General features: G+C 43.9%; 2 protein-coding genes across 5 annotated transcripts in view; both read left to right on the top strand.

The window, feature by feature from the left end:
- The window catches only part of YWHAQ (tyrosine 3-monooxygenase/tryptophan 5-monooxygenase activation protein theta), a 42,691-nt gene extending 35,740 nt beyond the window's left edge, over nt 1–6,951 (top strand). For 2 of the 3 annotated variants that reach the window (XR_013994675.1, XR_013994676.1), the window contains exons 6-8: nt 4,703–4,767; nt 5,010–5,108; nt 5,225–6,951. Coding sequence is in view for 1 of the 3 variants with exons in the window: in XM_081069550.1 (XP_080925676.1) it covers nt 4,703–4,767; nt 5,010–5,028 (84 nt within the window). In the remaining 2 variants the exon portion in view is untranslated. Of the gene's footprint in view, nt 1–4,702; nt 4,768–5,009; nt 5,152–5,224 lie in introns of those variants that run through there. The other variant, XM_081069550.1, reaches the window with a different exon arrangement.
- A 4,020-nt stretch (nt 6,952–10,971) lies between these two features.
- The window catches only part of ADAM17 (ADAM metallopeptidase domain 17), a 43,919-nt gene continuing 42,486 nt past the window's right edge, over nt 10,972–12,404 (top strand). For both annotated transcript variants that reach the window (XR_013994634.1, XM_081068716.1), the window contains exon 1: nt 10,972–11,286. Coding sequence is in view for 1 of the 2 variants with exons in the window: in XM_081068716.1 (XP_080924842.1) it covers nt 11,190–11,286 (97 nt within the window). In the remaining variant the exon portion in view is untranslated. The remainder of the gene's footprint in view (nt 11,287–12,404) is intronic.

Below are 12,404 nucleotides of genomic sequence, written 5' to 3' on the forward strand. Positions count from 1 at the left end.
ATGCTAGGCTGTGGCAAGTAAGCGGGCTGAGTTCTCTATTCCACTTGGGCATTTGCTTTGTTCTCACCCAAGTGCTACTGGAGATAGCTTCCACCTCCACCTGGGCTGTTTAGAAGTGCCCTGTTATTATTAATGGTAGAAATCATTTTTATGTCACAGCCTATGGCTGTTTCCTAGATGAAATGATTGAAAACTGAAAGTGGTTTGTTTAAGCGGGAATTGAAATTTAATTTAGCGTGCATCCTGGTTTTCTTTCTGTTATGGAGGTATAGGGGAATTAAACCCACTTAATGAGGCTCAGGTTAACCTCTTTTCTGAGGATGTGTGGATGCATATACTGGAAGTTGGCATTGATTGCAAAAATCCCAGTCACTCATCTTGTGAGCTCCACTCCACACCATCTGACCTGAATGACTTGGGCCCCTAGAGGGGACCAGATACTTGTTCCTCGTTTTCTGCTGACATTACCCAGTCTTACTCATCTGGAATTGGTACTGAGCACTCTCTCTCCCTTCTAGACCTGTGGGTCTTTACACAAGGCCCTGTGTTTTAGCCATTCTCTTTGAAATGTGTTCTTTCAGCTATTCTGGAACTTGGTGAGAACCTTGGAGGATCCACTGGAAAGACTTTGGAAGACTATTGTGTTCTGAGACTGGTGGCCACACCACTACTTGGGAGCTAGGAAAATAAATAGGGCAAGATAATTAACTCTTCTGAGCTACAGTTGTCTGTTTCCCACAACTGCGAACATAAGAGATGGTGTGACCTAATAAAAAGAGTAGCACCCTGGGAGTCAAAGATTTAGCTTACATGTTCATTCATTCATTCCATTCATTCACTCACTTTTAAATATATTAAGTGCCAGTTAGGAGCCAAGGACTGTACTGGGTGCTAGCATTTGCAAACTTACCGCTTAAAATTATGGGTCTAATCTCAGCTTTAGTTTTCTTAAAAGATAGACACCTATCCTGCCTCTGAGCCAATGTGTGAAAGTACTTCCAAGTGTAAAGGGTTGTGGAATATATGTATGTGGAATACTTGGGAAAGAAGTGAGGAGCAGTCCAGCCTAATTTCAGAATTGGACAGTTCTAATAAAGTAAAACTTTGATCTAAGGCAAAAATAAAATACAAAGGAGACCAGTCTTGTGGATGAGAAAATCAACCACACTTTCGGCAGACCTATTGCCCTAGATTTTCAAGGACAGACACAAAAAGAAAATGACAGTGTGACTTGGGAATGCAAAGTTAAAAAAAAAACACTATTAAGCAATGGTTTTGCTTCTAATTAGCATTCTCTGGTGGAATAGAATGGGGAAAGGTCATTCTTTTGAAAGAAGTGAAGAAAAATCAAGACCCAGAGAACAAGTGCCAAGAAGAAATGCTATTTCTCAAGAGTTAACTGTTTGGTGATTGTTGGTGCCTCCAGGCCATACTTATCAAATGGCAGCAAGCTTCAGAATCCCCTGGAGGGTTTGCTAAGCAGTTTTTGAGGTAGACAATGTGCATTTGTAACAAGTTCCCAGGTGATGGGGATGCGGGGGACTTGATGTTTTGAGAACCACTGTTTTAAAAATTAAGAAGAAATAAGGCCAAAGTAAAGATCAGGTGATGTCTCAGCGGGCGAGTGAGAATAAGTCAGTGAAAGGATTCTGGGGTCAGGTAGCAGCCTGTTGAGATTTGTGCCCACCCAAAGCTAGTGAAAGAGAGGCCCTGCTGAGCAACGGAAGTCCGCTGGGCTGTACATGCCAAAGAGCACTACAGGCTCTGGTTAACTGCCTGGCCCTCAGTCACTGCAATGTTAATGGTTTTGTATTAAAGAATAAAGTTTCATTCTCATCTTGACCAAGCAGATTTCATGGTTTGACAAGATGCCAAAGGGATAAAACATCTGTAAGGTCTTAGCTTAAGTGAGGAGGCTGGGAATCTGGCTGGTGGATGTGAGGTCAGTCGTCTGTTCAGTATGAATGGATGGTCAGTGTTGATGGGAGATTGGCCTAAAGCTTGAAAAAATAAGCCAGGGAGGGATGTATCTCAACGATGGGCAGGAAGCCCAGAAACTTGTAGAATGTCATGTGTGCTACTGACTCTGTGGGTCATGTGAGTCAAGCCAGGGGCCCAATTATATTCCTCTTACACAGCAAAGCACTTGAGTTCCTTCCTCTATTCTTATTCACCAATCCCTTCAGTTCCTAAATTATTGATTTAAGGCAAAAAAAAAATACAAAGGAGACTAGCTTTTCTTTTAAAGATACAATAGAAGAAATATTATATAGGCTTTTAGTATTTGCATTGTGTTGACATACTTCATTTGCTTTTAAGGTGCAGGGCTGTAGAAAAAGTATTAGAATGCTATTGCAGGCCAAACCACAAGTGTAGTCTGGTGAGAGATATTCTGAAGTTGTCTCTGCAAGTCTTGCTTAAATTTCTAATGAGAAAGGTAGAGAAGTAATATTCAGGTCTTTGTTGCTCACCTGATATATTTCCAGTCCTATGTTTGGCACCCACAAAAGAGCTGGACTCACCTCTCAAAAAGTCTGCAGTCTGGAGAGACAGTATAATGAACACATGAAACACCAAACATACCAAAACGCAGTGTGTTGCATGTAGCAGCTTAATAAGTGAATACATTCAATCAGTGAATAAAATATGTGCAATACGTTAACAGCAACGTCTGACTTGAGGAAAGGGAGAAGAGTGCAGCCTGGAAAAGTGTGGAAAAAGGATCTACTTTGAGAAAATCACTGCAGCGCTTTCTGTAAGCTCCGGGAAGGTTAGGGATTGTATGAAGATGGTTCAGGAGTACTTCAAACTAGTAGGTCTGCTTTGATCTATGCATTAAATTTCTGTAAAAGATTTATTTTGGAGATAAAAGTGCTACACCTAAAAACAACAACCCCCAAAAAGTCTTGACAACATTACTGGACTGGAAGACGATGTAGGGAAAGAAAAATAGTTTTTCTTCTACCCTTCTAAGTTCTGGCTGGATTCATAATCAAATTAGTGTGACAGATAAACAGAAGAAAATGACCAGAGTTGTTACATATATATGTATGGTGGTTTCCTAAGAATATGGGACCCAGAACAAATCACGCAGTTAAGGTTTACATGCTGTTTTGGACTAAGGAGAGGGAGGCAGCAGTCTGGGATTTCAAAAGGAAAGCAGGCAATTTTCAGGGAGATGAGAAGGAGCAAAGGTGGTAAACCAATTCTTGCTGGGCCACTCAGAAACAATGGGACAGAGTAACAGACTGCTGCCACACTTTGCTTATGTTATATAATGCTAAGGTGAAAGCTCCCTTCCTTTAAGCTGTTTTTCTCTATCTGAATTCCTTTAGGCAGGTAAGGGGAAGGGTCAAAGTTTCCTTCAGAATCTCTTGTTCCTTAGAAATAACCAGTTTAAAATATAATCAGTATCCCAAAAGGCATTTTGGGATGGCAAATTGCTCCCTCTCAACACTCATGTTCCCTTGTATGTTTGATATTTACATCTATGTCACTAACTGGAGTTTTTAATGGCTACAGAGTCACAGTGATAAAATTTTGAGGGCTGTCCATGATACCAATAATGAGCCACTTGTGTAATTCTGCATTAACTTGTCTGATCGCTTCTCCCTGGTTTTCATGCATTGTCTGAACAACACAAAAGCAACAGTGCAACAGCAACAGCTGTTGTCTGGATTCTAAGGTCTTTATAACGAGATCTCATAGATAGGGATCCTAGAAAGATGCCACAGGTCAGCTGTGCAGACTGCCCACTGCCCAACTCCGGGGGTACCATTCACATCAGCTACAATCTGAGTGCCTCCCATTTAGAGCAATGAGTCTGCAGTGCAGATACCCCACACCTGAAACTTACTGAGCACCAATTGCACGTGAGGCACCACACCTCTAGCCCCAAGCCCACCTCTCTGGAAAATGACTGAGCTATTTCAAAGGTATAAAAAGCACTCCTAAGAGCCTTCAGGGCACTTTTCATTCAGGGCTTGCCTAGGGCTTTGATGCTTTTCTTTCAGTCTCCTGCAGCCTGATCTCTTGGTCATTTTGTGACTCAAAAGAGGCCATCTGCTAGCAGGGAAGGCAGGGAGAAAAGAGAAGGGACAGGAGGCCGGGCACACAGCTACTTGATAGCAGCTTTGGCAAATGAGTGAGGAGATTAAATTGCTGTGCTAGGTTGAAAACGTGGGAATTACCTGTGGCTTTCATTGTTCACCTCAAACAAGAATAAACTGGAATTTGCCAAAAAGCAAGGAGCAAATCATTCAAGACTGCTAACTAGTTGTTTTCTTTTCCGGGGACAGATTCATGAAATAAAGTTCCTTAAATGGAATCAGCCTCTATGCCCAATAACAAGTTTTCTCTGAACAGTGTAACCAGCCCAGGAGAAGGAGAGCTTTCCTCCAACTAAGAGCGGAAGCAAAGAACTTGGGAAAAGAGGAGCTTGGGTTCATGTCTAACACGAGCTGGCCTTAGGGCTTCATGGAGAAAATGGGATCAGTTGAAGATAATGATTAAATCACGAGAGCTTTAATATTAAAATCTAGAAGTAGACAGGAATAGAAGAAAATGTAAATTTATTCTCTCCCCTGCTGGCTACCAGACGTTACCCTCAGTCACCCTCGGTCAGACTGGCTCTGGAAGACCAAATATTTGCATAATATGTGGCTTTTCTGTGTTTTTCTTTGATCATTCTGTTGATTTGAAGTGCTACAGTCGTTTCCTTACATCTCTACTGGACAAAGACCAGCTTCTTTCATTTAACCCTACCAGGTAGGTACTTTTAATTCCCTGTTTTAAACATTAGGCCGGCAGAGGTTAAGTGACTTAAAGTGATTGGCGGAGTATTCAAATCCAGGCAGTTTGGCTCCAAAGTCCATGCTCTAGCTTCTAAGTCATAATGAAATCCCCCAAGAACAGCAGAATTTAGAGATGATAGTATAACTTATGGAACAACAAAGGGTGACACATAGGTTCTGGACCAGGTACAATTAATCCTTCTGCCTCTTTATTAGGAGGGCTACACGGTGGTAATGACAGTATTTGGAAGAACTTGGAGAAAATACTGAATATAATGTTGAAACTTAACAAATCTGCGTGAAAGCTGCTCTGAGGTAGGCTTGGATTAGGGGATTGTCTGATTCTTATTGCTTAGTAGATGTTTTGTGTCCAATAAAAAAAGTTTCCTAAAATTGTGCTGGTTAACAGATCTCTGCCTACTCTTTTTCAGTTACCATGGGATCTTCAAAAGACAACAATCACTACAACATGGTGAAGGAGACCTGGAATCTAGAATAATATCTTAAGATGGCCACTGAAGGATGGTTAGGTTTTTGATAGCTAGAAATATCATCTAGGCAAGAGGCATTGCAGAAGAAATGCAGAAGGGGAGGGAACCTCAGGGTGTATTCCATGAGCATGTATTAGTTTCCTAGGGCTGCTGTAACAAATTCTTACATACTGGGTGGCTTAAAATAGGAGATATTTATTCTCTCATAGTTCTGTAAGCTAAAAGTCCAAAATCAAGGTTCAGCAGAGCCATTCTCCCTCTGAAGGCTCTAGGAAAGAATCCTTCCTTGCCTGCCTTTAGCTTCTGGTCGATGTGGGCAAACTTTAGTAGTGATCCTTGGCTTGTGGCTGCGTCACTCCAGTTTTTGACTCTACATCATCACGTTTGTGTGCGTCTCTTCTCATAAGGACACTAGCCATTGGACTTAGGGTCTACCCAAACCAGCATGACCTCAGCTTAATTTGATAACATCTGCAAAGACTTCATTTCCAAACAAGGTCACATTCACAAATCCTGGGGGTTAGGACTTGAACATATCTTTAGTGGCAGGGAGTAGACATAATTTACCCACTACCTGAAATTGTCTAATTCGTTTGATTAAAATGGAAAAATTGTGAGCTATCTGGCTGTCAGACAACTTGCTGATGTTTATTTAATAAATATTGTTGACTGCCTTAGGCACAACACTGGTACTTGGTGTGGGAGGTAGCAGAATTCTTGCCTTAGGAACTTATGCTCTGGGGAGAAGAGCCAGATACCATCAGTGGATGACAATGCAGGATAAAAGGATAGACTATGAAAGAAGCAAGAATGTGCATGAGGAGGAGACATTTAGCCAGTGTTATCTACAACAAGGAGAAGTGTTGGTGGGGAGGAAACCAGAGGCAAGAAAGTCACTTCAGGAGCTATTAGGCTATTAAGTACACTGGAGAGAGAGTAGGAGAGATGAGCTGGACCATTCCCTCGAACACCAATTCATCCTATTAACTAGTCCTTCCCTACAATGATATGTTTTAGATACAGAGTTTCATTTGACTAAACGTAGTGTGGTATCCTGAGTGGGAACCTGGAACAGAAAAAGAATATTAGTGGCAAAACTGTGTGATCCAATTAGTGGTTGCCAGAGGCTGAGAGAAGGGAGCAATGGAGAGTAACTGCTTAATGGGTACGGGATTTCCTTTTTGGGTTATTAGAAGGTTCTGGAACTAGATAGTGGTGATAGTTGTGCAACCCTTTGAAAGTACTAACCCTTAGAAATGTCACTAATGGTAAATTTTATGTGTATTTTATCCCAATTTTTAAAAGGTCATAAAAAGACATTTAAAAAATTTTCAAATCTGATGTTAATGCTTTTGTTTTGACAAACATACCATGATTATATGTAAGATGTTAACATTAGGGGAAGCTGGGTGAAGAGTATATGGGAACTCTGCAACTTTTCTGTAAATCTAAAATTATTCCAAAAGCATATTTTTATTTTAAAAACTTAATATGAAAAAATGTATGACACCAGTTTTTAGGCCAATATTGTGTGTCTATGTACCTGTCTTTCATCTTTTAGAATGTAAGTCCCTTGAGGGCAAAGGTATGTGTGTTTCTTTGGTATTATTTTTTCCAGCTTTATTGAGGTATGATTGACAAATAAAAATTGTGAATATTTAAAGTGTATAACATGATGATTTGATATGCCTACAATGTGAGATGATCACAGTCAGGTAATTAACACACCTGTCACCTCACATAGTTAGCATTGTGTGTGTGTGTGTGTGTGTGTGTGTGTGTGTGGTGAGAAAATATAAGATGAACTCTTAGCAAATTTCAAGTATGTGATACAGTATTAACTATAGTCATCATATTGTACATTAGAGTCCCACAGATGACTTATTTTATAACAAAGTGTACTTTTGACCAACATTGCCCCATCCTTGCCCCTCTCACCCCAAACCCCTGGCAACCACTGTTATACTCTCTGCTTCTTTGAGTTTAACTTTTTAAAGATTCCACGTATAAGTAAGGTCATACAGTATTTGTCTTCCTGTGTCTGACTTATTTCACTTAGCATAATGTTCTCCAGTTTCGTCCATGTTGTTTCAAATGGTAGGATTTCCTTTTTTAAGGCTAAAAAAATACTCGATTGTATGTATATACCACATTCACATTTTCTTTTTCCATTTATCCTCCACAAATGTGTAGGTTGTTTCTATATCTTGGCTATTATGAATAATACTGCAATGAACACAGGAGTGCAAATATCTCTTCAAGATACTGATTTCATTCCCTTTGGAGGTATTACTCTTAAAATGCTAGAATTATTAGATTTCAAACATTCAACAACTGAGTTCTGTTTTTCTGTTTTTCTGAAGAGCACTAAGTAGAACAGATATTCAATTAAGGTCTCTGGCCAATGTAGAACTGCAGGGTAATTGGTGATAGCCTCCCCTCTGGGGCCTGTCAACCCAAGAGGAATGACTTTTGGCCACTTCAGACCTGAAGTAATTTCAAACCAGCACAAGTTTCCATTTTTCTCTATCCAGTCTACTCTCTATGTTCAGTTATTCATGTGGTTCAATTACTCTGAGATCTCATGGGAGAGAGAAGGGATTTAAGAAGGAAAAGAACCAACATCGCTACATATTTTGTATGGCGTACAATATATAGGAGGTGTGATACCTCTGCTCACAACATCCAGGTTAGCCAATAATTCTGTGATAAAGGCAAGGATGCCTCATAAGAAAGAGTCATGAAAATGTGTGTGTGTGTGAGAGAGAGAGAGAGAGAGATGGTTACTAATATTTTAGAAGTTAGTCTTTTTAATATCTTCAATGAAATGGCTGGTTTCCTTCTCTTTGAACTTGGAAATGTTCCAGTTTCATGTAGGCCTGGTTATTTTCTTGCCTATTAAAAAAAATCCCTTTATCAGTGAGAATCCTCAAGTATTCTGCTTTCTCCATGCAGAATATATTTTTCATTTTTCTTTCTAAAACGATCTGAAATAGGTTAACATTTCTGAAGTAAAACCTTGGAAACTAGAGCTCCTGGTACATGACTTTGTATTTAGTCATATTTCACTAAGTGGGATCTGTTGTCTGATGGACATTTGTGGATTGACTCATGCTTCTTGAAGTGTCAGCTTCACAGATTTTCCCTGGCCAACAAGTATATAGATACAGAAATAACTAGCATTTTAAAAAGACTGCTGAAGGCTCTATCCATCTGTAAGGACTGGTGGGGTTGGTATAAGATAAAAAAAAAAAGTGCCTAATAAATCGAGCTAGGATGATGAGCAAACAAAAACCAAAAACCCAGCCAGAACCAAATGGCTCTTTTCTCTGATCATTTAGAACAAAGGTCTTACCAACACTTTTGTGGGTCTGGTGGTTAACTCCAGAAACATGGCTATATATGTGTTTAATAATTATAAACATTTTATAATTTATTTTACTCTTAAGTTCACTTGCAGTGTCTAAATTGTGAGTAATTCATTCTACAGCACGGGATCAGCAAATCTCAAGTAATCTTTTACTTATCGTTATTAAATTTTCAGTTAAAAGAACCATTTCAAGTGTTAAGGAACCTGGGATCTAGTAACTTGTGCATGTAGTTTTTAAAGGGGTGATAGTGGCTGCATAATAAATTACCCCTAACTTAAAAGCTTAAAACAATAGACATTTATCCTCTCCCACAGTTTCTGAGGGTCAGGAATCTGGGAATGATTTAGTTGGGTGGTTCTTGCTCAGGGTCTAATGAGGTTGTAGTCAAGCTGTTGAGTTGGGGGCCTGCAGTCATCTCAAAGCTCACCTACCATGTTTCCCCAAAAATAACACCTAGCCGGACAATAAGCTCTAATGTGTTTTTTGGAGCAAAAATTAATGTAAGACCGGGTCTTATAGTAAAATAAGACCCGGTCTTATATAATATAACGTAATGTAATATAAGACTAAGTCTTACATTAATTTTTGCTCCAAAAGACACATTAGAGCTGATTGTCCGGCTAGGTGTTTTTTTCTGGGAAACAGGGTAGGTCTATAGAGTTGATTTCCAAGCTCCCTCATATATCGTCTTTGGCCACATCTCAGTTGCTTGCTGGCCGTTGGCTGGTGACGTCTGTTCCTATGGGCCTCTCCATTGGCTTCCTGAATGTTCTCATGACACGAAAGCTAGCTTCCTCCAGTGAATGATTCGAGAGAGAGCAAACAAGCAAGCGAGCACCTGAGATGGAAGACAGTCTCTTACAACCTAATCTTGGGAGTGAGATACCATCACTTCCGCTGTATGCTATTGGTCACACAGACCAACTGTGGTCCAGTGTGGAAGGTGACTGATTACAAGGGTGTGAATATCAGGAAATAGGGGTCATTGGGGACCATCTGGGAGGCTGGCTACCACCGTGGCTATCAAATTCCTCAGGTATTTACATGCCACTGCGTAAATTTTAAAGAATGACCTAACAGTTTTAATTTTAAATGTATTTACATTATGCTGCAAATTTTATCCTTTGCAACTACTTACATGTAAGAGGAAAATATTTTTAAATGTAATTTGGCTTATGTTTTGATTAGGTATGCTATCCATGTGTATGTTTAATGAAGACGTTTTATGCCTCAGATGAACAGACCAGGTTCAGTTAAGCCAAAAAGGCACACAGCCAGTAATTATGGACCACAGCTGCTGGAAAAGCATACCACAATAAACCTAAACTGAACCACCGTTTGGTTATTTTATTAGGAACTAGCCTTGACACTTGACCAGGCAGGACTAATATTTTATGGCTAACAATTTACTGTCCCACTCACTCTTAAGTGTTATGTCCTACTTGCATAAATTTTAGTTGAACCAAAATAGTAACACACATCCGACGAGATTAGTACGTGTTATTCAATGCCATAAACACTCAACTACACAGAGTTCAAAGTATGGAAAAGGTTGCAAACCAAAACGTAAACTGCCTTGGGAAATTTGCAATCTAAGCTAAGGGGCCCATGCGGAGAGCTGAATTTTCAAGTCACTGGGAGACTGGAGCTCCTGCATTCACACGGAGGAGGGGTGAGGTCTAGGATTCGTTTCCGGAAACGCCTGCGGACCCTCCACCTACGGCGGGGCCAACGAGAAAACGTGCATTACGAACCGCAGTCCCCGTTTACTTCCCTCCGTAAAGCCTTTGCGCTACTGCGGGCCGAGGCCGGCCGCTGGCGGTCAGAGGCTGAGCGCGGAGCCACGCCGGACACCGCACGTGGGTCTGGACGCTCGCTTCTCAGGGGTCGGGCGCAGCGCCTCTCCCTCCCGGGAGCCCGTCCTTCGTCCTCGGCACTGCGCTTCTGAGTCATTACCCCGAACACACCTGGCCAGGCGCCCCTCTTCGTGTGCCCTGAACCCCACGGCGGTTTCTACAGCTCGTTTAGTAAAACGGGTAACAGGGATCCTGACCAGACGGCGCACCAAGACGAGGGAGACGGCGGGACGCGCCTTCGAGGGCCGGCTCGCGAGCCCCCGCCTCCCTCGACGCGGTCACCCGGGGACAGAGGCGGGACCGGGCTGGGTCACGCCAGGACGGCGCGGGCCGCGCCCGGACGGAAGGGGGCAGGCGGAGGGGCGACGAGGGGGCGCGGCGCCCGCGCGGGGCGGGGCGAGCGAGGGCCTCCCGCCATGCCGCGCGGCGCCCGGATTCCGGCTGTGGGCGGTGCGGGGGGCGGTGGCAGCCGGAAGTGGGCTGGCCGGCCTCTGGAAATGCTGCCTGCACTTCCGGGGCCTCGACCCGGGCTTCGTCTTCCGGTGGGCGGCGCGGGTGGAGAAGGATTTGAGGGGCCGGGCCGGACGGGTCCCCTCCTCTCCCCATGTGAGCAGTGTCCCGAGCCTCCGCCAGGCGAAGGCTGTCCCGAGAGGTGGAGCCGGTGGCCGGGCCGGGAACATGAGGCGGTGTCTTCTCTTCCTGACCAGCTTGGTTCCTTTCGTGCTGGCGCCGCGACCTCCGGACGAGCCGGGCTTCGGCGCCCCGCGGCGCCTCGGTAAAGACCCGCGAGAGGGGGCACCGGCCGGCGCCGCGCGTCTGGAGCGCTGCGTTAGGGGCCGCGCGGGGCGCGCCTCGGGGTGGGGGGCGGGGCAGTGGGCGCCTGCGGCGCGTCCGGCGTGTGCGGTGTGTGGAGGGGGTGTGGCGCTGGGAGTGCGGCGGAGGGGCGGACACGGCCTCGTCTGCGCAGGGAAGGGCTGCTGCAGGGGGCCTCTCTCGGTAACAGGCCCGGGCGGCGTCCGCCCCGCGCGGTGGGGCCCGGGGACTGTGTTCGGGAAGGAGGTGGTCGGGGGGCTGCTGGCTCGTGTTCGGAGAGGCTCCCGCCGGGACCCGGGGAGGGGGACAGGTGGGGCCCAAGCTGCACAGCTCTTGCCGGCCCTCCGAGGGGCGAGCTAGAATTCCTACTGTAGGAGGTACTCGTGCAGTCGTCTGGTCGGGGGCGGTGACTGCAAAACTCGTCTTGGGATGGCGTTTTGCGAACCTCGTGAGCGTGCACGTAGCTGCTTAAGTTGTAACGTATTGGCGGTGCCGGGGATGCGCGATGGGCGTTTAAACCTGCCGAGCCCAGTCCTGATGCTGTGCATGCCCGCCTGCCGCTCTGCGCAGAGTTACGGGGGTGACGGTTCTGATCAGTTCTCAGCCTGCAGAGGCTCCAAGCAGAAAGCAGAGGGTTCTTACCTAGATTTTGTAAAGAGATTGCATCTTAGGGATGGAGGGACATTCAGAGATTCGCAGTTTGGTGTAAGTTAGTGGAAGCTGACACTGTTAGGGTCTTTTTTTTCAAAAGTTGACATGTACAGCAGTTTGATTGATTAGTAAAGTATGAAACGTGTATTTTCTCAGTGGGCAAAGTTGTAGCCTTAGTGAATTTTCGTGGATGTATCCGTCTCCAAATCCCATCAGGATTCAGTATATAGTGTTGTGCAGATTGAGACACCAGTTGTATGACTAATTAAAACGTTTGCATTACTTTACGTGACAATTCTTTTTTCTTCTTTAATGGTTAGAAATTATAATTGAGAGTGTTAAAGGGGCTGAGTGTTCTCACCTGAACAACTGCTTGGTGGTTACCTCAAATTCAAGTGGATTGTAGGTGACTAGTTTAATGAAAGGCAA

This window comes from Rhinolophus hipposideros, assembly GCF_964194185.1.
Source record: "Rhinolophus hipposideros genome assembly, chromosome: 12".
Lineage (NCBI taxonomy): Eukaryota > Metazoa > Chordata > Mammalia > Chiroptera > Rhinolophidae > Rhinolophus > Rhinolophus hipposideros.